Source organism: Sciurus carolinensis, chromosome 6 (genome assembly GCF_902686445.1).
Source record: "Sciurus carolinensis chromosome 6, mSciCar1.2, whole genome shotgun sequence".
In the NCBI taxonomy this organism is placed as follows: domain Eukaryota; kingdom Metazoa; phylum Chordata; class Mammalia; order Rodentia; family Sciuridae; genus Sciurus; species Sciurus carolinensis.
Window position 1 is genome coordinate 112913456 of NC_062218.1, and position 27458 is coordinate 112940913.

The 27458-nt window shown below is 38.6% G+C and overlaps 2 protein-coding genes across 2 annotated transcripts; both read right to left on the minus strand.

Moving 5' to 3' along the window:
• Positions 1 to 7585: 7585 nt before the first annotated feature.
• Positions 7586 to 10839, minus strand: Tex43 (testis expressed 43). Its single transcript, XM_047555010.1, has 3 exons — positions 10754 to 10839; positions 9915 to 10020; positions 7586 to 7795 (listed from the first exon to the last, which is right to left on the minus strand). The coding sequence occupies exons 1-3, from the start codon at positions 10837 to 10839 to the stop codon at positions 7586 to 7588; spliced, it is 402 nt and encodes a 133-aa protein (XP_047410966.1).
• Positions 10840 to 12743: 1904 nt separating this feature from the next.
• Positions 12744 to 24938, minus strand: Phax (phosphorylated adaptor for RNA export). The gene is made up of 5 exons (XM_047555844.1): positions 24504 to 24938; positions 21943 to 22556; positions 20211 to 20331; positions 15121 to 15204; positions 12744 to 13580 (listed from the first exon to the last, which is right to left on the minus strand). Exons 1-5 carry the CDS (start codon positions 24597 to 24599, stop codon positions 13311 to 13313), a joined length of 1185 nt encoding a protein of 394 aa, XP_047411800.1. The 5' UTR covers positions 24600 to 24938; the 3' UTR covers positions 12744 to 13310.
• Between the last annotated feature and the right edge of the window lie 2520 nt (positions 24939 to 27458).

A 27458-nucleotide genomic window follows, 5' to 3' on the forward strand; every position in this document is an offset into this window, starting at 1 on the left:
GAAGCATGTGTGCGGTTGAGATCACATCAAATGATGAGAAACTAAAGAGCATCTCAGGGGTCAGACTCAGACTTTATAATAAGTTGCTCTTAAAAGTTGATCTCTGGGTCAAATGAGAACTACCTTAATGTCTTCTGAGGGCATGTCCCCAATGATCTAAAGACTTTTCATTAGGCTCCAGAGCTTAACATTGCCAAATTGGGGACCATCGCCTATCACATGAACCCTTGAGGGACAAATTGTATCTGAACCATAGAAGGTTCTCATGTGGCAGGAACCAAGCACCATACAATGTCTAATTCAACTCTTCAGTACTCATTTCTCATTTATTTCCAGAAATGAACAAAGATTCAAATCAGATCAGCTCTTGGAGCTCAAATTATACCTTTTTAGAAGTCTTGGGCTCTCTCTCTTTTTTTTTTTTTTTTTTGTAATTGCTGCATTATAATTATATAATATTGGAAATCATTGTTACATTTTTATACACAATATAACAGCATAATTTGGTTAATTTCATTTCCCAATATAAAGCTTAGGCTCTTTTTTAAGATGTCGTATAATATTCCCATTCCTTATTCCTGTGAAGTTGGACCTGAATCGTCATCTTGGATTTTAAACTCTAGTTGAATGGTATAATGTAAAAACTATCTCAAAATTTAAGTTGAAGGTCTTGCTAGAAATTATCTCATTACCAGTCAAATTTGCCTGTTTTCAAAGGAAGAGAAAATAGTGGAGCGATTCTTAGCAGGAGCAGAGTCCTGGGAATGTTTACTCTCAGAAGAAATGGGTTAATTGGCTCAGGTCTATTTTAGAGGGAAGGTAGTATTAAGAGATTATAAGAAGTAAAAATCTTCTACTTATCCTAAATAGCCTTTAGGAACTCAGGATGACCAGCTTTTCATTTCTTAAATTAGATGTGTAAAATAACTATTCTATTGGGAACTCCAGTTATTTCTCAATCCTTAGACTGAATCAGGGGATAGAGTTACATAATTATGTAAATTATATTTCACTGTTTTTCTTTCTCATGTACCTTTATTCAGGTTCTAGTACATGTCAGATGAGGAGACAAAATTTTTATGGTGTTTTTCCTATTTCTTCTGACTGAGCTTTATGTTCTCTAGAGAGGCTGACTCTAAAGGACAATAAGATTCTTTAGAACTGCTTTTAAAAGCATAAGCTTGGAACTTCAGGTGCTGGGTGTTATGGTTTAGATTTTAAAATGGCCCCCAAAGAGCTCATGTGTCAGGCAATGCAGCAATGTAAATCGACTGGATTTTGACAGCTTGTGCTAGTTTTTCATCACTGTCTTCAAAACACCTGACAAGAACAGCTTAGAGGAGGATAAGTTTATTTTGACCCATGGTTTCGGAGTTTTGGTCCATGGTCAGCTGAAACCATTGCTCTGGGCCCAAGATGAGGCAGAACACCATGGCAGAAGGGTGTGGTGGAGGAGGGCTCTCATCTCGGGGCAGCCAGGAAGCAGTAAGAGAAAGGGAAAGGAGTTCATCAGGGAAGACGCACCCTTCCAGGTCATGCCCCCAGTGACCCATCTCCTGCAGCCGTACGCACCTGCCTACAGTTGCCACCCAGTTAGTCCATTCAAACAAAGATTAACTGGTTAGGTTGTAGTTCTCATAATCCAATCGTTTAACCTTTGAACATTCCTACATTAACACAGGAACTTTTGGGGAATACCTACTATCTAAATCATAACAACTTGAATCTCATCAGTGGATGAATCCATTTGATTAATCCATTTGATGGATTAATAATTCGAATGGGTTACTAGATGGTAACTGTAGGCCGGTGGGGTTTGGTTGATGGAAGTAGGCCACTCAGGCGGGGTTGGGGAAGATGCATTTGGGCACTATATCTTGTCCCTGGCTCCTCTCATGAGTGTCCTCCCCTCCCCAGTCTCTCTCTCCTGGCAGCTTTCCTCTACCACACCCTTCTGCCGTGGTGTTCTGCCTCATCTTGGGCCCAAAGCCATGGAGTCGTTCGACCATGGACTGATCCCTAAAACCATGAGTCAAAATATACTTTTCCTCCTCTAAGCTGTCTTTTTTTTTTTTTTTGGTACTGGGTGAAGGGTTATGGAAAATAATATTCCTACAAGACAGCTCCCCAAGAAAAACAGAGGGACAGTGTGGCTCCGGAGGAGGGAGGTGAAACATTGGCCAAACATTAAACCTCTTCCAGTGCACCCTTTCCTAATAACAATAGGCCCTAAAGGAAAGGGGCAAAAACTGAATGCTGGGCCCTAAACTTTGACCTTCCCCCATGGCAAATTAGTCCTAAATGGAGGCACAGTAGAATTTGAGTATTCATCCCTCAGGATCTGGACTCCTCTTTCCCCAGATAACAATGGGTTTCAACCTTTTTACAACTACCTTCCCTAAGTTAAAGTTGTAACCTGTACAGCTAACCCCTGACCGTCCAAACTGCACGTCCACAGTCTCTACTGAGACTATAAAACCCAGACTCCTTCTGTAACTCAGGGGCCATCTCCATACCCAGAAAATGGGCCTGATTAATGGATCTCGCTGCAGAATAAAGGAAAACTTGCCGATCTGAGGTTTGCTTCCCGTCTCCTGCCTCTGTCATTTGTGGGCCATGAGCTTACACTGGGGATTGAACCCAGGGGCACTTAATCACTGAGCCATGTCCCACCCTTTTTAAAAAATTTAGTTATTTAGAGACAAAGCTTTGCTAAGTTGCTGAGGCTGGCTTTGAATTTGCAATACCTCCTGCCTCAGCCTCCTGAGCTGCTAGGATTACAGGCGTGTGCCACTGTGCCTGACTCTAAGTCGTTCCTGTCAAGCATTTTTGGTACAGCAACACAAAGTTGACTAACACACAGCATGATAATGTGAAACTACTCCCCAGCACAACTAGTGACAATTTAGCATGTGTTTTTTGTTTTTTAAATATTTACAAAAGTTCAGAAGAACCTGAAATGTGTGAATCAGGACACACTCTTTTCTTCTTTCCTCCCAGCTTGTAATGGAGTTTCATTTCAAATGCATGTGGCCAAGAATATAGGGTACCCTCTTCCCCAGTCCTTAATTCTAAATTCCAACCAACTGTGGATAAATGGAGGCTCCCTTCATTTACTCACATCCAACCCATGGAATGGACGCTCTACCTTGGGCATAGTGCCACTGAAAGTACTGTGACCCCGAATTCCCTTGACAAGGGTGGTGGCTCCATGCTGGGAGAGGTACGCTGAGAAGGTCAGAATATTATCCTCACATCCACTGAGTGCTCAGTTCCAAGTGGGGGATGTCTCTTGGAAAGAAGTGTGCCATTGTCCTCACTCCAAGCTTCAGACCTAGGACTTAAAGATTTTTTCTGAGAGAAGTAGGTCATAAAACAGATACTTCCTAGTTTCTTCCCATAAGAACTAACTCTTCTGCAATGGTGTTTGAGGGGAAATCTAAGCTTGAGGATACTCTCAAAAAACAAGGAACTAAGGATTGGGGAGGTACAGCACTTGGCTAGCATGAACAAGTCCCTGGGTTCACTTCCCAGTACCCCAAACAAACAAACAAACAAACAAAAAACAAGGGACTATTTAGAGGCCAAGGTGGGAGGATGATTTGACCTCATGAGTTGGAGACCACCCTGGGCAACACAGTGAGACACCCATCTCTCAAAAAAAACAAAACCAACAAAAACAAAGACTAGTAAGGGAGGTTGAGATGGAAGACAATTGGGAGACTGGTAGAATCATCAGAGATATAAGCTAAACCATAAGCTGTCTAGTTTACCTGAGAGAACCAGGGAAAGAAGCAGCTAGAAGGAGCCCTCCAGAGGTGAGAAAAGACCTCACTGACTTTGGGAACTGTCTTTTCAAGAATTCAGTTCTGATGCCAGTGGTTTCTGGAGCAATTTTATTTCCTAGAGCAAAGTTGAAAACAATAGAGCAGTCAGCCTGCAATTAGTAGAGTCTAATAGCTGGGTGTGGTCAGGGAACAAGACAGCAAAGAGAATCCTGCCAAAGCATACCTCAGAGAGTGAATGTGGGCATACCCAAGGCTGAGGCCCTGAGGATCAGCCTAGTAGGCTGCACACTGGGTGTGGGAGTGGGGATGGGAATGGGGTGCAGACAGATTAGGTTTAACTAAAACAATCCAGTCTGTCACTAAATAAATCAACAAGCAAATAACAATAAAATACCCCAGAGTAGGGTAGAAGTAGAAGGAACTGGTAGCTAGAGTTACTACAATATCTTTTCTATAATATCCAGTTGCCAACAAAAAATTATGAGATATGCAAAGAATAAGAAAGTAAAATTTCTACATTGAAGAAAAAAACAAAACAAGGAAGCAACAGAATCTGCCAGATGTCAGTTTTAACAGACAAAACCTTCAAAGGAGCACTTACAAATATGTTTAAAAACGAAAGAAAAATATTATTAGAGAAGTAGTTCCAGCTAGGTGTGGTGGCACATGCCTGTAATTCTAGCTACTCAGGAGACTGAGAGAGCCAAGGCAATTTAGACCTTCCTTGTTTGAAAATAAAATAAAAAGGAGTTGGGATATAGCTCAGTGTGTGACTGGGTTCAATCCACAGTGCAGGAGGGAGAGGGAGAAAGAAGCTCCAGGTTGCAGAGCAAAAGGAAGTGTTGAGCAGGTGGCCTACCTGGAGAAGGTACGGAAGTTCATGTCCCTTTTTCCATACCTCCCCTGTGCATCTTCCATTCGGCTGCTCCTGAGTGATATATTCTTTTTATAATAAACTGGTAATATAGTAGGTGAAAAAAAGGTAATGTATGATGACAATGTTGCATCAAATAGAGAACGTGGATAGAGAGATAGAAATTCTAAAAAATGAAAATTCTGGAATTGAAAAAAGTACAATAATTGAAAAATTCACTAGGGGGTTTCAACAGTGTATTTAAGTCAGCAGAAGGAAAAAGCAGTGAATTTGAAGACAAATTTATATTATGTATGCAATATGAAGAACAAAAAGAAAAAAGAAAAATGAACAGAGCTTCAGAGAAATGTGGAACAATCTAAGTTCATCAACATACATGTGAGGAGAGTACCAAAAAGACAGGAGAGAGAAAAAGGAGAAGAAAAAGTTGATCACATAATGGTTGAAACCTTGCCAGATTTATTGAAAAAACAGGAGGCACAATGAACTACAAATAGGATGAACACAACACACAAACAGTTTCATAATAAAATTGGGTGAAGTCAGAAACAAAGAGTGCTGAGAAAACAATATGTTACAAGGGAACACCAGTTAATATTAACAGCTGACTAGGCAGAAAAATGGCAGCCAGAAGATAGTGAGATAACAGATCCAAAGTGTTCAACAACAAACAAACAAAAAAAGAAATTCTACATCTACTAGAGCTTCTTCCAAAAATAATGGTGAAATAAAGATTTTCTAGATAAGCAAAGACTGAATTTGTGGCTAGCAGTCATGCCCTAAAACAACAGTAAAGGCAGTTCTTCATGCTGAAAGAAATTGACTCCAGAAGGTTATCTGAATCCACACAAGAAGCACTGGTGTCTTAGCCAGCTCGAGCTGCTATAACAAAATATCATACAAGTGGCTCAAACATTCACTTTTCATAGTTTGGGGACAGGGGTGAGAAGCCCAAGGCAGAGGTGCCAGCAGTATATTCCTGGTGAAGTTCCTCTTTCTGGCTTGCAACCGCTGCTGTGTCTTTAACATGGTGATGTTATCCGTGGAATTGGGATGAGGTTCATGTACCATGGAGTAGATGAATGAACACCACTGAGGTAAGCAAGCCAGCAGGAATTTTATTAAAAAGGAAAGTGAGGGTTGGGGATACAGCTCAGTTGGTAGAGTGCTTGCCTCGCAAGCACAAGGCCCTGGGTTCAATCCCCAGCACCGGAAAAAAAAAAAAAAAAGGAAAGTGAGAGAAACATACATTCAGAACTCCTGGCCCAGTGCAGCTGGGAGGTCTTGCAGCACTCCTCTTTTAAAGGCAGAAGTTAATAGGCTCCTCTTGATTGGCTTTCTATATTTCAATTGTTCTGCATCTGGCGTGGGCCAGATTGTGGATTATGCAGTTGCTTTTAGCAATATGGAGACTTAGGCCCTTTCTGAGCAACAGGAACTGCCTTATAACATGTTGGGGCATGGTAAAATAGCTGTCCTTGTGCTTGGCCTCTTGTTGGCCTTTATTGTCCCTTCCCTTCTCTCCACTGCCTAGCCTTTTCTACCTCAGTGACACAGACAGAAGTGGGTGTGAGGATTATTTTATTAAGTGTGATGTTTTTCAGGTTCCTCCATGCAGTAGCATGTATCAGAAGCCCATTCTTTTTATGGTTGAATAATATTCCATCAGATGTATACACCAATTTTTATGACCAATTTGATGACATTTGGACCATTCTACCTTTTTACTATTGTGAATAATGCTAAGAGTATCATTATACAAATATCCGCTTGTGTCCCTGCTTTCAATTTTTTTGAGGATATACCCAAGAGTGAAATTGCTGAGTCATGTGGTAATTTTGTTTCATTTTTTTGAGAAACCACTATACGAACTTCTTTGTGTAGGTAAAATGCACCATTTTATATACGATTGCTTTAGCTATTTAATTTTTATTTATTTTTATGGTACTGGGGATCGAACCCCGGGTTGTTCTACTTCTGAGCTACATTTCCAGCCCTTTTTATTTTGAGACAGGGTCTAAGTTGTTCAGGCTGTCCTTGAACTTGTGATCTTCTTGCTTACCTCTCAAGTAGTTAGTACCACCATGTCCGCTATGGGTTTACTTTTATGTTAAATTATGTGAATCAATTCTTTACTGTAGGAAATTGACACTTCTATACACTGAACCAATACAGAAAGTACCTCTCTTTGTTTTGCTGTCCTTATTTGATTTGAGATAGGATCTATGTTGCCTAGGCTGGCCTTCAACTTGCAATCTTCCTACCTCAGCCCACGTACCTGGAATCATAGGTATACACCACCCTTTCTGGCTGAAAATAATCTCTCCCAGCTAAGATTATATGATGTATAATAGAGCTGTCTGCTAAACACTTCTAATTACCACGGTGATTAATTACCATGGTCCAGAGCCTTAGGAGTGTGTGTGTATTGGAGGGGGGTGGGTTGTGAAGAAGGGTGGTGGGGGCAGTCAGCAGAGTAGCAAAAGTAATTCCACATCCTGCAATTCTATTTCAGCTCAGCTCATCTGACACTACATATTAAATTAGAGGGGATGAATAATAGAGGAGGAGATAAAGGTAGAGGAACATGATGAGGTCAGACAGCAGGACTAGACCAGTCTGCTGTTCTTTATCTGCTTGATATTAAACTAGTATGCAGTTCTCCTTCCTATCCCACTGTAATGTATAAGTCACATATTGATTTATGATCTTTAAAAAAAATTGAACTTGTAGATGAAATACAAATGTACAATGGCCTTAAACGCTTATCAGAAGAGGGTGGGGAATAAGGGATTGAAACACTTTATCACTTTATTTTTATTTTTTGGTGGTGCTGGGGATCTAACCCAGAGCTTCGTTCAATCAAGGCATGCGCTCTAAAACAGCTGCAATCCCAGCTAGTTTTATCACTTAATTCTTCTGATCAGACTAGTCGCCTCCTGAAGCCATGGGAGATCACAGTGCTTTGGTATTTGGAGAGAGGCGAATGCAAAGGCATATCTGCAATTTTTACTTCTGGTGGGCCTTTCTTCAAGACAACTTGGCGATCTTCCCCATGGCAAAGCCTTTCACTGTGATCCAAAAAGAGAGAGTCTTCTAGTGGTCCTGTATAGATCCCACATGCTTCTGCTTGCTAAGAGGGAAAACAAAACAAAACAAAACAAAACAACACAAAACAAACCTCCGCTTAATATCACATCAAACATTATTTTCTTGTTATGTTAAGATGGAAGTTTCCTGATAGTTTTTCTAACTATCTGATAGACAGAGCAATATCTTCACTAAAAGCAGAGCTCTGTGACTTGGTATTGCCTGACTACCAGGAAGAGCCAGCAGGACTGAAGATTATAAAGGTGATAGGTAAACCTGGAGTCAGATCATTGTGCTTCAGCTTCACCACTTATGTGACCTTGTACAAGTCACTTGCCACTTGCCCTAGACTTCGTTTTCTCAAGTATAAAATGGGAATATCAAAGGATTCTTTGAGCACTGAACAAAACACATATGAATGAGGGCTGAGCAGTTCAGCAGTAGAGCAATTGCCTCATCTGCTTGAAACCCTAGGTTCAACCCCCAGCAATAAAATGAGAAAAAAAGAAAAAAAAAAAAAATAGGAAAAATTAAAACAACTTATGTGAATGAAAATGCTTTTTGTTCATTATAAGGTATTAAACTGACAAAGTTTGATGCTGTAGTTATAACTGTTGCTGAATAAATAACAACTATTTGAGGTTATTGACTTAAGTATACATCTACTTTTGATGCCTCAATATTGCAGAATAGCATTCTGGCCTGGCTTTGGGGTGCAGCCCTCTTTCTGGTACACTGTGTTATCACTTCTATGTTGTTAGGTATGTGTGTGTTTGTGCGTCTATATGTGTGTTATCTTCTAAGGAAAAATGGTGAGGGTAAATAGAAAAAGAAAACAATAAACTAGAATGTATTAGAATTTACTCAGTGTGAACGAATTCACTTCATTTAATTCTTTATTTAAATTTCATGGTAATTCTATAAGGTAGAATGTACCAATCCCCAGTCGCTAATAATATTTTAAAAATTGTTGGGAGTACTTTAAATTGCAAAAGTAAAATAGTTCTGAAAAATTAATGGAACTATAGCTCTAAAGACTAAGATCAAACTAGGGGTATAGCTCAGTGATAGAGCATGTCACATCCTTAGCAGACACAAGACCCTGGGTTTAATTCCCAGCACCAAAGAACAAAACAAGAAAAAAATGCTTTGATGCATCAAAACAAAGTTTTTCTTAATGATTTCAGTACATAAAGTTTACACCTTGTGGTTTTATTAAATGAAAAAGATCATACCGTCACCAGGCTAAAGTTATATATGACATTGAAAATTACTTGACAAGTCACTAAATCACATTAAATATAGCCAAATATTAAGACTATAGCAAGTCTTAATTATAAACATATATATATTTGGTCTGTTAGTCTAATACTTGAGTCTTGGTTTCCTCAGGTTTTGTTTTTAAACTATCAGATAGAAATACATATAAAATCATCACCCCAGGGCAAATGCAGCCCCATTTATAAAATTGGTCATGCCATTTTATAAGAAAACAATTGAACCATATCTTATATTTAACATCAATATTTTTAGCTTATAAAATCTCTGTCTTGGCAAATGTATTCTTACTCAACATTAACCATTTAGCCAATGAGAATTTGTAAATTATGTATATATTTTCTTCTTTGCATTCTTATTTGAAATTTCCTCTCAGTCTGATTATTATATTCCATTCTCCTTAAAAAAAAAAACTTACAATTTCATAAGTAAATATACTCAATCCAAATTTAGAAAAGGTTTTAGAAGTACTGATTAGGAACACTGAGTGGGCAATATGTAAGTCTAGCCCAGCTCTTCCCACGACTCTCAACTAGAACATTCAGCACGACTTAGATATATGTGCTATATACATGTATGATGTAGTTTTAATACTAACGGCACCTGCTTCTGATGGGCTTAACACTGCCAGTTAGTATCATGTGGAGGTTCTGAGATTCTTTGGTAGATCTAATTTGTTTGTATTTGTATGATTGTATTGCATAAACTTTTACTTTCAAGTTTATGCAAAAGTACATCAAGATCATTTTTAAAAATAATTTGATTCATTGTAAACAAATGGGGTACGACTTGTTTCAAAATCATTTTTGTATAGTCATGTATGTCTTACAGATTATATTCAACGGTTACGGGCTTGTAAATTATGAATACTTGTGAGAAAATACCTTCAGATTCACTTTTCTGAATTCCATATTTTCTTTCCAAGGCATGACATAACGTGCTGGGATCATCCCTTGCTTTAATGAAAACCGTGGCAAATGAGTATCATACCTGAAGATTAGGAAAGCAAGAAAAAGGTAGAAAAAGGTATATTTTGTGACTGTTTTTTCAGCATTATTCTAAGAAATTGAGGTAATTGTGTGTCCATGAAGTTTGGACCCCTGAAGCTGCAGCACAGAGAGCTCAGCTCTTCAGGCTTACCTAATAGGCCATTCTTTAAATCCCCGTTATCACCAAGATAAGTTAAGGTTGGGTATTCGTACCTCCAACTGCATGCAGTCCTTTATAGTCTGCCCACAATGTCCATGTAACTGGGTAGTTTTTTTGTTTGTTTGTTTGTTTGTTTTCCCCTTTTTTCTTTTGGTGCAGTGCTGGGGCTGGAACCCAGGGCTTTGCACATGCTAGGTAAATGCTCTATCACTAAGCTACATTCCCCAGCCCCCACATAACCTGATTTTAAGGGAGCAGGCAGTATACCATGATTTGCCTCAGGCTTACTCATTGTCTAAAGAAAATCTTTGGCCAGTGAAAAAAACAACCCCCTCCCACCAAAAAAAAAAAAAAAAAAAAAAAAAACGGAAACTAACTTGGCTTCTAAATTTGTATGTGCTCTACACTCAGGTCAGACTTTCACTGCACATATATGATGTTTCCCTCTGGAACATAAAGCTTTCTGTATAAATGTGAAGAAGAAACAAAATTATTGTCATTTATTTAGCTCCCAGACTGTAGAACAAATCAGCAGTCAAACTGGTCCCCCCACCCAGGTCCCTTAAGTCCTCACTTATTAGCAGGATCATATGAATTCTCATCAGAGCAGACATTGGCTAGTTTAGGTGAGGTTGGATCAGTGTCTTTTCCTGAAGCCATCCCTGCCAGCAGTGACGGAATTCTCATCCAGAACCTAATTCACTGGTCTAATTCTGATGGAACTACTGCCTCTGATGTAACAATGTCTTAATAATTTAATAGCAAACTTTAGAAGTTACATAAGCAGCTGAGAGGGTCAAGCTCAGAGATACCTTCAGTGATATTTTTTTATTCCCCTTCTTGGGAAAGACATTTATAATTAACATTTAAAACTGGGAATGCTTGCAGACATATTGCAAATTTGACACAAACGTATTAGAAATACTCTTGCTAAATACTCACAAGTATACATTTTATATTTGCCCTTGGCTAATTTTCCTCCTCACATAGTGAACATGATGGTAGATACATGTTCCATTTGTTTTATCACCTATTACTTAAGGCACTTTTAGTGTAAATCAAATTTGCTTAAATCTACACCTATTTTATCTTTTTATATTGCAGAATATTTCAGACTATAAAACTCAATAAAGACACAAGTGAAGATAAGCATTTAAATTACTATGACAGAGGTGGTGTTATTAGTGTAAATCCTATAAGCCAGCAAGAAAAATATTAGGCTAAGCAGGAAGAATTATAGTGAGATATAATTGTTATGGGGAGTATACACTGAGTACATACATGGGAACTTTGAACAACTTTCTTTCAGAAAAGTTCAGAGTAATCTTATTAAAAAAATGTAAAGAACGTTAAAAATGGAAGCATTTGTTTGTATGACAGTAGGATGCAACACAAGTCAGAAATCTCTTGTGTGGTTTCAAATGGTAAAGAAGTAAATGCTGATAAAAATGAACTGGTATAGGGGATAAAAGGGGCAATTTTAATGAAATAGCTTCAGGCTTCAGTGTCCTTTAAAAACCATAGTTTTCAGTAGGAAAAAAAAAAAGCAATATTTACTCAAGTATGTGGCAAAAAAGACATCACCTCTCATAGTAGCCCAGGGGTGGAGCACTTGCCATGTGTGAGGTCCTGTGTGAGTGTGTGTGGAGGTGGGTGGTGGTGGTAGATCACCTCTCATAAATGATTTCAGGTACAATATCCAGTTACCTATTTAAAATATTTTTCTTCCCTTGGTTATATCACTTTTATGAAAGAATATTTGAGATTTAAAAATGTCAGAGCTGGGGAAGGAGTTCGGTGATGAGAGCTCATGCTTGCCACATGCAAGCCTTGGGTTCAAACCCGGGCATGAAATAATAGTCACCTGAAGTTCACTAAGGATTGCCAAAAATCTAATTTTACTTTTGCATTATTTATAAATAAAAAACATCTGATAACCCTTCCCTCTGAGATCCAACTTCAATAACTATTTTTTAGGTACAGAAAGATTTCAAGTACATTGAAAGGAATAGTTTATAAATAGTTATAAATAGTTAAAATCTTATTAAGCACATTTTTGCTCAAGATATCTTTCTATTTAACCTTTGGAACATCTTACTTTTATTTTCCTCTTTAATAAAAATGAGTAATTTGAAACTTCATGCAGATATGACATTTTAAATACCTAATTTCTATAACATAAGGTAAAACAGGCTTAGGTGGGCCACTACTGGGAATTTTAAAAATGTCCATGATATCACACAGGTATGGATCACATTCAGTATCTGGTATATGACCAAGTAAATTAATAAAAAGTCAAAAACAAATTTAATATTGGATGTGGTGGTACATGCCTGTCATCCCAGCTACTGGGGAGGCTGAGGTAAGAGGATCACAAGTTCCAGGCTAGCCTTGGCAACTTAGCAAGATCCTGTGTCAAAATAAAAAAAAATTAAGGGTTGGGGTGTAGCTCAGTTATAGAGAATCCCTGGGATCCTTCCCTAGTACCGAATCCCTAAAACAAATGTAAGAAATAAAACAAAAACCAACAACAACAAAAAACACACCAAAATTCACAATCTATACTTCTTTGAAAAGTTTGACATTTATTTGCTTCTGCATAAACAAGAGGGAAGAACCTTCAATATAAATCTTTTTTAAGTCTCTATCCTTAAAATTTCCTAGGAGTTCTTACAACATAGAGAAAACAAATTTGAATGCATTTGTAACAGCTTAATTATGTGTCCCATATGGATCTCTTAACGGAATGTTTTGAAACCAAAGCATAATTCACCACAAAGACAAGTCAGAAAAAGAAATTAGATTTTTGAGTGGTGTGTTATAATAACCTGGACAAAACCAATTATTAACTAGTAAAGTACTCATAATAATTAGCATATGCAACAGAGAAAATTAAATCCTATGTTATATACTGTTAAGTATGGTGTCAGACATAAGCAATCTTTAAATGTTTCTATCAATTGTATTCATCTCCCCACATATATTAATTTTTATTTAAAACAAGAAACTGTTCTCTCTTCTCCTGATTCTCATGTTTATCAGTGCAAAGTAAAACAAAGCAATCTCAGTAAAAATGGTTTATTACAATGTTATTTTAGAAAGGTCTATTCCTCAAAATGTCCAAAATGTTCTTAAAAGATGTCCAAATCCTGGGAATGATCAACCTCAATGGCCTCCTCTGCATCCAACTTGGTTTCACTGTGTCCTTCCTGTGGCTCATCAAGAGAGGCCAGGGCCTCATTTGTGTCACTTGCAAAAGTTTCTCGTGATGTATCATCATCTTCTTGAAAATTCAGACTTTTAATAGCTTGTTTCATCTTTTTACCCAACACTTGTGTCCTCCTCTTCCTAGCAGCTTTTTTATTTTCATATTCCTTTTGATTTTCAATGTAGAAAATATCCTATAATAAAAAAGAAAAAATTTAGTAAAACAAAACTACCATTTTTTAAAAGGTAGTCAATCATTATCTCCATTTTTCGTAAAAAACAAGCAAATATTAATAGTACAGTATCTTAAATAAGTACTGATTACAAGTAAAGATTGAAGCTATAATTCAAGTCCAATCTAGTGTTATATTTAGGACCATGTTTATTCTACCTTAACACATTATGTCTATAGTTAAGTTTTCTAAATGAAAAGATGCAATACAAAAATCATACCGTTTAGAGTTTAAGTAAATGTAATTGATCACAATAAAACAGAAGGCTTTGGAATACAGATTTACAACTTTGAAATGTCATCCTAACTATATATGATGCCCATGCTAAGAAACCAAACCGTGAGCCTCTGCATGTTCCTATAATTCTAGCAACTCAAGAGGCTGAGGCAGAGGATTCCAAGTTGGAGGCAACTCAGTGAAGCCCTGTCTCAAAATAAAAAAAGGGGTTGAGGATGTAGTTCAGTGGTAGAAATCCAGGTTCAATCCTCAGTACCACAAAATAAATAAAATATCATATAAAAAAGAAAAAATAATAATGTGGGAACTTTGATACAGATAAATAAGTGGAAGTATAGAAGGAACAAAAGAAGTAAAAGTAGGTCACGGATTTAAGGAGAAGGCCAAAGGAACTACACTAAGACAGGGAAGGGTTAAAGTTTCAAAAGGAAGCTGGTATAGGCAGGACACACTTCTGAAACCCTATTATCCTCTGGGAAAGCACTCCTAAAAGCTGTAGCTGAGTCTTTCCCTATCATTCTCTAAAGAACACAAAGTGCAAATCCCTTGTTTATAAAAAGCACTATGGAGGATGGTGAGATAAAAGGAACTCACTCCTAAAATTCATGCTAAAAAGTTACACGTATCACCCAGAATTAGCAAAGGAAGGAGTAAGGAACTTTGAAATAAAGGGGATAAAGGAAAAAGTTCAGAATATGAGTATTTTGATAAAGACAAAGAATAAAATTATTTGCTAAAGGAATGAGGAAGCACTTCGAGTGGAGAAAGAAGGTACAGAAAAAGTGCAGGAAGAACAATAAAGGTGAAGGCAGAGGAAAATAGGAGTTATCATTTACTAACTGAATACTTTCAAGTGTCAGACATCATGCTAAAAATTTTCACACACATTAACTCATTTTATCCTCATAAAACCTTATGAGGTAGGTACACTATCCCTATTTTTAGATAATTCCATTATTCTTATAATTCATTTGCATGTTTGAAAATATCCATTAATAAAAAATTTTAAGAGGGCTGAAAAAATAATTACATGCTAAGAGACCAGGACTAATCATCATAAAAATAAAAATCTTGGTGTTGGCTTGGAAAGAGAAGAAAAAGAACAGGCAAGACTTCACAAAATATACAAGTTTTACTTGAAATAAAACAATGACAAAATTGGTTCATTTAAGGCAAAGCAAGTGATGGAGTTGGAAAGCAAACCTAGAGGCTGAGTGGAAGTGAAACCACAGTGGATCTTAGAAGTCAAGAACATGATCATTACCTTAATTTGTTCTTCACTGATACTTGGGGTGTTTTTCAGGAGATTCAGAAAAACTCCACCTGGTGTTCTTCTTCGGCTACCATTCTACAAAAAGGAACAGAAATCATGAACTACATAACTTTTTTTTTTTCCCCCCAGTGTTGGGAACTGAACCCATGGCCTTGAGTGTGCCAGCAAGTGCTCCACCAGTGAGCTTCCATGCCCAGTCCCCAAACTAGACTTGTCCCAGGAATAGCCAAGGTATCTTTTAAGAAATAAGTGTAAAGAGATAGAAGGAATATCAGATTTCAAACCCAGTTCTAACTCTGACTCTTAAAATGAGTGGATTTTCTGCTTTTATCTACCATCTGGACAAATCAGTAAATATTCTCCTAGATATTAAAATATATCATAAAACTTCAATAACACTGGCATAAAATAAAAGTAAAATGACAGATGTAACAGAATAGAAAATCTAGAAGTAAAGCTGCATATATGATAATTTAATGTATAACAGTATCTCCAACCAGAGTCATGTAGGAAATATCAATACCTCATGCCTTATACTATGATATATTCCAAATGAATTAAAGATTTAAGCATAATGACAGCATAGAGAGAGATACAGTCGCTTCTTTTTTTTTTTTTTTTAAAGTACTGGGGACTAAACCCAGGAGCACTTTATCACTGAGTCACATCCTTAGCCCTTTTAATTTTTCTGTCTTGAGAAAGGGTCTTGCTAAGTTACTAAGGGCCTCACTAAGTTGCTGAGGCTCATCTTGAACTTGTGATTCTCCTGACTCAGCCTTCTGAGTCACTGGAATTACAGGAGTGTGCCACCACAAGCTTGCCACTATTCTAGGTAGTTATGGTTTTTAAAGTTGCCCCAAACACTGAATTAGCAAATAATGAAATACAGAGGAAATAAATAGTTTGTGCAAGCCACTGTCATCACCAGTTTGTCAATAGGTCAACATGTAACTTTGTCTACCCCATTTGTGTACAATGAATCAAAATGCAGTCTGTTAAAAAAAAAAAAAAAAGAAAAAGAAAAGAAAAACATCTAACTTTGTCATATGTGAGTATATTTATAAAGATATCTTATTAAAAATATACCCTTGGTGTTGAAGGTATAGCTCAGTGGTAGAGAGCATGTTTAGCATAATGCCCTGGGTTTAACCCTCAGCACTGCATACAAGGACACACACACACGCAAATAAATATATTCATTAACACTGCACTCATGGCTAACGACACTATAAATCATGCCTAAATGAAGCTTATCTAATACTTATTTTCTCTGTAAGGCAAGTCACAGTATTCTTCCATTCAGAAGCTCTCAGCATTACCCCTGGGGGATGGGAGTGTTTTTTTTTTTTTTTTTTTTTTTTTTTGGGTACTGGGGATTGATCCCAAGGGTGCTTAACTGCTGAACTACAATCCTCACCCCTTTTCTTTTTTATTTTCAGACAGGGTCTCACTAAGTTACCAAGGCTGGCCTTGAACTTGCAATTTTCCTGCTTCAGCCTCTTGAATAGCTAGGATTACTGGTGTGTATCATATGACTGGCTTGGGGTGGGTGGGCACATTTTAAACAGTTAAATCACCAGAAACATAAAGCACAATAGTGTGGAGAGCATAGCACTAAATAAAAAGACACTGAAAAGGACACTTGCTTACAGAATGAGAGATGAAAGATGCAGAGTGTTGCCTTGTTCACCTTCGGCTGGGAATATATGCACTTCACAAATTCAATTTTTTTTTTTTTTTTTTTTTGGTCACTTGGCATATCTGTGAATAACTGTAAAAATACCACTAGTATTGATTTTGAATTTATAAATAACTTTTAGCAAGTAGGCAAATATGCAAATATAAAATAAACATATTGAGTACCAACACGTGTGAGTGTGTGTGTGTACATATGTAAATAAGAAAGAAAGAAAAAACTATAATACCACCAGTCACTGGCAACTTTTTAAAAAATAATGAAGAGCCAGGTGCAGTGGTGCACTTTTTAAAAAAGAATGAAGAGCCCTGTAATCCCAAGGGCTCAGGAGGCTAAGGCAGGAGGAACCCAAGTTCAAAGCCAGTCTCAGAAATTTACTGACACCCTAAGCAACTTTAGTGAGACCCTATCTCAAAATAAAAAATAAAAGGGGCTGGGGATGTGGCTCAGTGGTTAAGCAACCCTGGGTTTAATCCCTGGTACCAAGGGGGTGGGCGGAAGAGGTTCTCTTTTCTTACATTTTCATCTAATTTACTGGGAAATCCTGTTGATGAAACCTAGAATCTGACCACTTTTCTCCATACAAGAGTTATCACTGTGATCCAACCCACATTATCTCTCACCTCCATTACTGCATCAGCCGCTTAAAACGTCTTTGCTGCTTCTACATTATCCACTACTCCCTTCAGTTTATTCTCAACATAGCTGCTACAATGATATGCTTATCTCCTCTACTCAAAATTTAAAAAAAATTTTTTGTAGGTGGACACAATACCTTTGTTTTTTACTTATTTATTTTTATGTGGTGCTGAGGATTGAACCCAGTGCCTCACAAGTGCCACTGAGCCCTAGCCCCTGCCCCCATTCAAAACTCTTTAAGAGCTATTTCATAGCCAGTTGTTGTGACCCACACCTGTAATCCCAGCAACTTGGGAGAATGAAATGGAAGGATCTCAAGCTTAAGGCCAGCTTCAGTAACTTAGCAAGGCCCTAAGATACTCAGTGAAACCCAGTCTCAAAATAAAAAATCTTAAAAAGGGCTGGTGGATGTAACTCAGTGGAAAAGTGCTCCTGGGTTAAATCCCTAGTGACTGCCCCCGCCAATAAAAAATAAACAATTAGCTATTTCATTAAAAGCCAAATTCTTTAAGGTACAAACAATGCCCCACTAGATCTTCCTGCACATGACCTCTCTGACCTTATATCCTACTTCCTCTAAAGCACTCTGCTCTAGTTGCAATGATCCTTGTTCAAACTAGGCACCAGAGGAGATTAGGGTGAAGAGAGATAGAGAGCTGAATCTTCCAAGGACAGAATTGAAAACTGTCCTCACTTAAAATTTTGTGTATTGGGATTAGGGTTGTGGCTCAGTGGTAGAGTGCTTGCCCAGCACACGTGAGGCACTGGGTTGGATCCTCAGCACCATATAAAAATAAATAAAGGTATTGTGTCCATCTACAACTAAAAATATATATATATTTTAAATCTTGTATTAATTTTAAATTTTGATAATATTGCATTAAAAATACTATTTGTCTTGATTACTGAGTCTTTTTGGCACTCTGAATTTTGTACCTAAAACAAGTAATCACTTACTTTAACCTAGTTCTAGACCTGCCAAGTATCTTTTACTTCTAACATGGCTGTTACTTCTACTTGGCCTGTTCTTCCTGTAGTACTCGCTGTTTCACTTTCTTCAAGTCTTTTTTCAAATTTCTACCCTAACCACTCCTGTTTAATAGTGACTTTCTATACTTCCATTTGATCAATTTCTTTTAGTGTTTAATAGATACTACCTATATCTCCATTTGATCTATTTCTTTTTCCATGAACATATCACTTTCGAGTTCATCTGAAGTTATTATATTTGTTGTTTATGCTGACAGGCTGTTTCCTTATTTAGCCAATGCTGCCAACTCTAATTCATCTTTTCTCTTTGTTTCCACAACATAATATTGATCTACTCTCTTGTGCTGTGAGGTGAGGACTGGATAACAAATAAATTACAAAACAGGAGTAACAAAAGAGAAGTCATTCATACTTGGATCCTCACCCTGTGGTAGAAGCTGAACTGAATGAGATCTGCAAAACCATTCTACACTGTTTCTGCCCATGGTCAGGTCCTGGCCAGATGCAGTTTCTCCACTTTCTTTTCCATTATTGTTCTCCTACTCCAGGAGTTTTTTTTTCAGATTTTTGCCTTTTGGTCCCCACACCCATGAAATTTTAATATAAATGGATCATTATAAATCTGTCTGGGCTTTATAACATAACCAGAGTGGATTTGTTTGCTTTTTTTTTTTTCTTTTTCTTTTTTTTTAATGCATGAATCAGGGATGGGGATGTAGCTCTGTAGAAGAGAACTTAACAAGGCATATGAGAGGTCCTGGATTTACTCCCCAGTACTATCAAAATAAAAAGGAAAAAAGTCTGAATTAAATGAACCCAAAGTAACACTTCTGTTCTATTGACCATAACTGAGGGCTGGGCACTGTGCTAAGTACGTGTGTTATAATTTCATCTAATCCTTACTGAGAGAGGGATTAGGATAGAGAGAGAGAGTTATACTGAATCTTAAAGGAAACACCCACAAGTCACTGAGGTATAGAAAGTATGGTGGTAAATCTTGAGCATATGCTCTTGTAAAAGAGGGAACAATGCAAGTGCAGGGAAAACTGTAACACAATTGTGCACCCCCACCCTGAATCCATCTCCAGTCTGGCCCCTGATAATAGTCCTGATAAGTCAGGGCTGCTGCTCTTTGGAGACAGCCCATATTCTCCCTTGAATGTGTATCTACTTCCTATATAAACCTCTGTCTATGCCTTTGTCTAGCCTGTGCTGAAATTCTTTTCTGTCACATATGCCAAGAACCCTGCTGGTCTTAAGTTGAGTTCCCTCTCCTCTGGGAACTCCTCGGATTCTTCTCTAGAGATATCTCTTTTCTTGTGATATCCTGACATAAGGTTAATCTTCATTTCATACCTAAGGGAACTGAAACTCTTTAAAGAGTTATATAATTAAACCAAATTGCAGTCAGAAAGTTGTATTTCAAGATCCATAGTCTCAAAATTCTTCATATTCTTCTAAACTTCTACCAGACTACTGTCTTAAAATTTTAGGGGTTACCTTTAATGAATCATATGAGGGACACACTGTTGACTATACACTAAAGGCTACAACTTATGTTTTTTTTGTAGGTAAAGTATTAATTGAAAAAAATAAGGTACCAAACTTTCACATTCAGTTCTCACTGTTAATGGAGTCTGAAACACATTGCAATAATGTATGGTAAGTAAGAGGTTCAAAAGAGGTAGGTTCATTTTCTGGGGTGAAAAAAACCATGATAAACAATTCTAAAACACAAACTATGAAACAGTCTTACCATTATAAAAAGGCCGCCATTTTGTTCGACTTCTGCAGTTTCCATCAGAAGTTCAATTGCCTTTTTATTCCCAATTATTCTCACTACTCGGGCTATCAGATCTTTCTTTGGTTCCTGTAACCTGATAAGAACAAAGTAAAATTAACCTTTTATTTGTTGTCGATAAATTACTTTAATCACCAGTGTAGCCCTTAACTAGAACCAAAACCCTATTCTATTAACATTTGCTTTTCTAAATATTCAATAATTAACCTAAGGGTCACTGACATGGAAACATTTAATTTGGGGTCACGCAAAGAGATAGTAATTTCAGGGTTCTATATCAAATCTCATAGTTGACATCTTCATTTGCTTTACTGGATTATGGCAGATTTCAAAATATATGTGCACATATAGCAAGGTGAATATAAGCTTGCATGCAGAAAAGATAAACCTAAAAGTTAGTTTTCCTAATTCCAGAGATATCTGCGACCTTTAAAATGGAAAGAATCAAGTCAGACATGATGGCACACACCTATAACCTCAGTTACTCAGGAGGTTGAGACATAAAGATTACAAAGCTTAGGGGGGCCTGGGCAACTTAGTGAAACTCTGTCTCAAAATAAAAATTAAAAAATGGGCTGGGGATGTAGTTCAATTGTAGAGTGATTGCCTAGCACCTATGAGGCCCTGAGTTCAATCCCCAGCACCATAAACTAAAAACAAAACATAAAGCTTGTGAAAAACACATGAATTATAAATTTACCATCCATTATAAGCAATTCTACTCCTAAGTATTTACCTAAAAGAAATAAAAATATATGTTCATGATGGAGGAATATTCATATCCATCTGACATAGATATAAACATATCTAAAGGGAATTAAGTATTGATTCTTGCTATAACATATATCATTGTCAAAAACACTAAGTGAAAGAAACCAATCATAAGAATACATATATGATTCCACTTGTCCAGAAAAGGCACATTTGTACAAACAAAATATATTAGTAGTTGTCTGGGAATGAGAGCAATGAGTAACTGTAAATGGATGTACAAACATGAAGGATCTTATTGGGTTATGGAAAGGTTTTAAAAGTGAGGGTTGAGCCAGGTATAGTGGTGCCCACCTGTACAGCAACTTGGGGAGGCTGAGGCAGGAGGATTGCATTGCTGAGACAAACCTTAAAAACTTAGCAGGACCTTGTCTCAAAATTAAAAAGGGTTGGGGATGTAGCTCAGTTGTAGATCACTCCTGGGTTCAATCCCAAATACTGCCAAACAATAACAATAATGAAATATACCGAAACACCAACACTTGAAAATGAGTGAATATTATCAAGTGTAAAATACACCTCAATAAAGAGTCACAAATGAGCACTCAATATATGAATTTAAAAATGTATTTAAAAATGTTTTGTGGTAGTTCTGAGAATCTAACCCAGGGCTTCACGCATGCTAGACAAGTACTCTACCACTTAGCTACATCATCAAAATGTTTTATTTAAAAAGCTGTACAGCACTAAATAAGAGTTCCTTAAAAGTTCATGAAAGCATATAAAATTATCCTACCAGTCCTGTCCAAATTTAAGAAAACACAAACATTTTTGATAACCAAAAAGCCCAGTTAATTCCTTAAGTAAAAAAAAGTCTTAAAAAGGAACATCATTATTAATGTATTTGGCATTTATTTCCTATAAATAGAAGATATTTGGTCAAATGTTCATTTGTAGGTCAAATTTAAATGCTTACCTGAAAGAAATTTCATCAGCTACTTTCTCTTGAGAATCTTCTTCTGTGATCTCATATCGGCCTTTATAGTTCATTTCTAGTCTGCACCCTACTCTGTCTTTGACAGGTCGTTTCCGTTTCAGATGACCTTGCCCATTTTCCTCTTCCCTTGACCCCATTTTTTTGCTGCTATGCATATATTCATCTAGTTCTTTGTCTAGTTCTTTTGTACATTCTTGAGATTCCCTCTTAAGTTTCTTAGCAAGCAAATAATTATAGGTTTCAGATTGTCTGCTTTTGTCAATAGTGCCCTCCATTCCCAAGATACCAAGTTCAGTGGCCACTGCATCTTGATTCTGTTCCTGTAGCACGGCACCCCATATATTGTTAACCTTCTTTCCCCCAGCAACAGGTGGTTTCTCACTGTTCTGGTCAAACTGAAATGGCTCTGGTTTGGAAGGAGGGTTAAGACACTTCTGCCGCTTGCGTTTCCAAATAGAGCTATCTTCATCTGAATCAGAAAAACTCTCTTCACTTGAATCCACACTTTTAACAGTCCGATAATGTGACACTGGTACATACGCTGTTGCAGTGCTTTGGAAGGACCTCACAGCACTGTCCCCATCTAGTATTTTCTGCAGGTGAAAGAAAATATAGTCAATTCCATAAAACACAGCAAGCCTACCCATCATGAGTTATTTTAAAAAATTTATTTAGATTCATCTGGAGTATTCTCAAACAAAACTCATCTCCAAAGACATTTCTGAAACCAATCCAGGCTCCACTTTTCCAAAGTTCTACATGAAATCTGTTCATTTTAAAGCCACAAACTTTAATTTCCACAGCTAAAGACATCACTTAGTTGTAAAAGGTCTCCTAAAAATTTACCAAAGCTTTCAATTCTCACCTTTAAAAGATTTCAATCAGAATGTATGATAATGATATATACAATAATTGTTACTGGTGGTTAAGAGAGGACTTGTTATCTTTATTTCCAAAGATACCTGTCTTGAATGTGGACACAACTTCCCTAATATGGATAGTTCTGTGACCACACTCCTTTTAGAGTACATGGTGAACTTCTAAGAGGAAAAATTCCCATTATAATACTTCTAAAACTGAGAGTTCATGGCATTAAGTTAACCAAGTCTAAAGTCAATTTATATAAAACAACTTGAAAGAGACTGAAAAACAAAATATCCTGGTTTTAATTTTGTAAGGCATTTATATGCAAAAGAAATCACCTTTACATTTTTAAAAATATAATAATTGTATAATCTTATGGGGTTTAATATGTTATTTTGACACACATCTACTCTGTATATACTCAAATCAGAGTAATTAGCATATTCACCAATTCAAACATTGATCATTTCTTTGTGGTCAAGTATTCAAAATTCTCTCTTAGCTATTCTCCCCCACCCCTTACTGTGGACTGAGCTAGGACCTTGCACATGCTAGGCAAGGGCTCTACCACTAAGCTACATCCTAGCCTTTTTAAATTTTGAGATGGCTGGCCTTGAAATTTGATCCTTCTTTCAGCCTCCTGAGTAGCTGGGATTAAGGCATGCAACAGTACTGCACTTGGCTGCTTGTAGCTTTTTTGAAATATATATTAACTATAGTCATGCTACTGTGCTACACAACATTTGAACTTATTTCTCCTAACTTTGTGTTTGACTTTTGCTTTTTGTACTAAACACTAAGTCACGTATTTGTTCAACTCCTGCTATATGCTAGAAATAGGGGTGGAGGTGATTAAGTGAGTAAGAGGATAGCCGCTCTACCTTCCAATAATAACAGCAGCTAACACTCATGGAGCATTACTGTGTGCACTATGCTTCATTGAATCCTTAAAACTCTACTGATAGGGGCACCAAAATAGTGAGGCTAAATAACCTGCCGGTCAGACAGTGGCGCTGCCAGGATTTGAATGCTGGCAGCTCAGCACCAAAGACCTCTCAGAGAGGCTGCTACCTAGCACGGGGGAATTCACAACAAATTCACATTTAGAAAACTGGGAGGCTAAAACAAAACCTAGTGCCACGATACCGTAGGACAAAGCTGGGGTTCGGTGGGAAAACCAAAGACCAGGCCCTTGGGCGTGCAATGAGCATCATTCTTGGGGTTCGGTCTCCCAATCTGCCGTGAACGAAAATAAACACCATAGGTAGGGCTGGGTCTTTGTTCCCCAGGTTCCACGTTTTGGGCAAATTCTGCTCTTCCAAGCCAACCTAACAGCTCTGGAGTGGGGAAGCCGGTTAAGTTTAGAAAAAGCAACGCAGGGCTCGGAGAGCAGAGAACAGACGCCGAGACCTAAGCATGCCCGCCTCCCGTAGGCCACAGAGTTCATGGACCCCGCTTCGACGCGCGCTGCCGGCCGGGTTCGCAAGCCCCGCGGTCGCCGCCCAGCGCCCCCAGCCCACCCCACAGCCCCACGCCGCCCGGCGCCCACTTCGAAGCCTGGTTCTGCGCGCCCGCCGGGAGGCCGCCGCACTCCCTCCCCTCCCCACCGCCCGCACCTCGCTTGCAGCTGGGGCTCCGCGCGCCTGGCCTTTACGGCCGCCCGGCCTTACACTCACCGGCACTTGGAGCGGCCTGTCGCTGGCTGCGACCGTCATGTCGGAATCCGAGTCCGAGAGCTGCCCGTCTTCCATGTCGCTGGCTTCCAGCGCCATCTTCCAGCGGCACGGCGCGGACCGGCACCGCGCGGCGGGTCAGGAAAGCACTTCCGGCGGCGGCGCGAAGGCCCCGCGGCGCGGCTCGGGCGCCCCCGCGCGCCAAAAGGCGTCGGGTGGAGACGGGCGCGCGTTCGGTGGTAACGAGCCTTGCCGCTCTGGGTAAAGGAACCCTCCCTGTGTCCCCAGCAGATTTCTCCCACTTTGTCTTGGTGGGAGCACAGAAATGTGCCCGGTTAACGGTCGTCTGGGGCTCCTCCCTCGCCCTCACACCCCTGGCCTGGGTGCCCTGAGCGGCCTCCCCGCTTCCATTCTGCTCCTCCACAATCCATTCCGCGTGTAGCTTGGGGGGTGTGGGGGTGGGGTGGCCGGAGGTGAGGACCGTCCAGACGGTGCCTGAGGTCACTGTGAGGTCCGGACCTCTGAGGGCTCTTATAATACGGCCTTAATTCTCAGCACGGCAGACAAACCCCAGAGGTCTGGGCACATGGCCAGTGGCCCGGGATCCGTCCCTTTCCCCAGCCTTTGGCCCTGCTCGGGACACCCTTTACTTTCCAGGATGAAAGCCTTTGCTGTTGCTGTTCTCCTGCCTGGAATCACCCCCTCTCCCGGGCCACCCCAGCCTTACAAAGATTGTTTTCTCACGGGATTCAGGTTTCTGATCAAATGCCACCGCAGAGAGTTCTTATCCTACTTCAACCACCCTAAGTAAAACAGGGTAATGTCGTTCTTGAATTCCTTATGTTTTCCTTCGTGACATTGAGAGTTGTATTTTTAAATTTATTTTTGAGTTTTTCCCTGAGTTTGTTTTATTCACTGTTTCCCCGCCCCCCTCTAATGCCCCTCCCAGTTACTTTGTGCACGTGATAGCTGAGGCAGGAGGATTGCAAGTCTAGCAATTTAGCAGGCCCTAAGCAGCATATTGAGACCTTGTCTCAAAATATAAAATACTGGCCATGTAACTCATTGTTAAAGTGCCCGTGGGTTCAACCGGTATCAACCACCACCACAACAAAACAAAAAAAGTTATTAGGAATTTGGCACGGTTGGCACACGCCTGTAATCCCAGTTTCTCTGGGAACTGAAGCAGGAGGATTGTAAATTCGACCAGCCTCAGCAATTTAGCAAGACCCTGTCTCAAAGAAAGAAAGAAAGAGAGGGAGGGAGGGAAAAGAAAGGAAAGAAAAGTAAAGAAAAAGAAAAAGGGCTGGGGATGTAACTCAGTGGTAAAGTGCCCCCGGGGTTCAATCTCCAGTGTAGATTAAATAAATAAATAAATAAATAGGGCTGGAAGTGGAGCTCAGTGGTAGAACCCACTGGGTTCATTCCCCAGAAATGAGGGGGGGAAAAGAAAAGAAATTTATTGTGGCTAGAAGCATAACTCAGCATAGCTCAGTGGTAGAGTGTTTGCCTAGCATACACAAGGCCTTGGGTTCCATCCTACACTGCAAGAGAAAGATTCTGATCCATCTCAAATTAATATATGTCTATGCTGTGATATAATACCTGGATTCAGCTAAACCAGACCAAAGTCATCTTGAGATTTTACTGCCATGGTTTGCCCCTGAGTAACCTTCAGTTTCCCAGCAAGAATAAAACCATAAGAATATGTGGGGCTGTATGACTAGATGTTGGTAACCATTAGTGCCAGGAATGTGCCTGACCTTGATAATAGCTTGTGATAAATTCAGTACATTCTGACTTAAATGAATTCTCTTTTGTCCTGAGGATTAAATAAACCCCCTCTTTGATCCAGTTGTCAAGATCCACTAGTCTTGCTGCCACCTAAGACCATGTTTCTGTAAGAAAGTTCCCAATAAACCTTACTCTGTGTAGTCCTGGATGTCAGCCCCTTTGGCTTTATAGCACCTTATCACTGGTTCTCATACACTGAAACCAGGTTTTCTGGAACATACAGAGATTGTTGTTCTTTTTTTTCTCCATATATATCTGTTATCCCAGCATCATTTATTGAAAATACTTTCCTTTTCCCATTGAATAGCTACTTGTTGGAAAAAAAATATATATCATTTGATGGCTAGGTGTATACCTCAGTGGTAGAGATGTACTTATCATGAATGAGACACTGGATTCAATCCCAAACACCAAAAAATCAGCCAATCAACCAACAAAAATCATTTGAACATGAGTCTATTTTTGAACTTCCTATTCTGTTCTGCTATTTTTCTATATTAGGGCTAATATCACTATTTTAATTACTGTAGCTTAGGGGAAACTTGGATTGAGGTGTTGTAAGTCCTCTTAATTTGCTTTTCCTAATGAGGTATAGTGGGGCACACCGGTAATCTCAACCACTCAGAAGACCAAAGCAGAAGGATTGCAATTTCAAGACCAGCCTCAGCAGCTTCATGATACACTCAGTAACTTTGTGAGACTTTTTCTCAAAATAAAAAATAAAAAGTAGTAAAGCACCCCTGAGTTAAATCCTCAGTACCAATAAATAAAAATAAATTTGCTTTGGCTATTCTAGGTTCTTTGCATTTAATAATTTTTTTTGTTCTTTTCAGATATACATGACAGTAGAATATATTTTGGTACCTTATACATACTTGGAGTATAACTTATTCTAATTAGGATCCTATTCTTGTGGTTGTACATAATATGGAATTACTCTGGTCATGTATTCAAACAAGGATAAGAAAGTTATGTCTGATTAATTCTATTGTCCTTTCTATTCCCCTCTCCTCTTCCTTCCTGGTCCTTTGCATTTATATATAAATTTTAGAATTAGTCTTTCTAGTCAGGCCCAGTGATGCATACCCATAATCCCAGCAGCATGGGAGGCTGAGGTAGGAGGATCACAAGTTCAAGGCCAGCCTCAGCAACTTAGTACGATCC

What these genes read in the sequence shown, in the direction of transcription:
- Tex43 (XM_047555010.1), bottom strand. Translation starts at nt 10,839, where the DNA reads ATGGCTTCAGGAAAAGACACTGATCCAACCTCACCTAAACTAGCCAAT. An exon ending in TCATATGATCCTGCTAATAA is followed by an intron (nt 10,021 to 10,753) that starts GTGAGGACTTAA and finishes CCTAATCTTCAG; the next exon opens with GTATGATACTCATTTGCCAC. An exon ending in TCAGAAAAGTGAATCTGAAG is followed by an intron (nt 7,796 to 9,914) that starts GTATTTTCTCAC and finishes TTTCCCTCTTAG; the next exon opens with CAAGCAGAAGCATGTGGGAT.
- Phax (XM_047555844.1), bottom strand. Translation starts at nt 24,599, where the DNA reads ATGGCGCTGGAAGCCAGCGACATGGAAGACGGGCAGCTCTCGGACTCG. An exon ending in ATGGCGGCCTTTTTATAATG is followed by an intron (nt 15,205 to 20,210) that starts GTAAGACTGTTT and finishes TCCTTTTTGTAG; the next exon opens with AATGGTAGCCGAAGAAGAAC. An exon ending in TCAGTGAAGAACAAATTAAG is followed by an intron (nt 13,581 to 15,120) that starts GTAATGATCATG and finishes TTTTTATTATAG; the next exon opens with GATATTTTCTACATTGAAAA.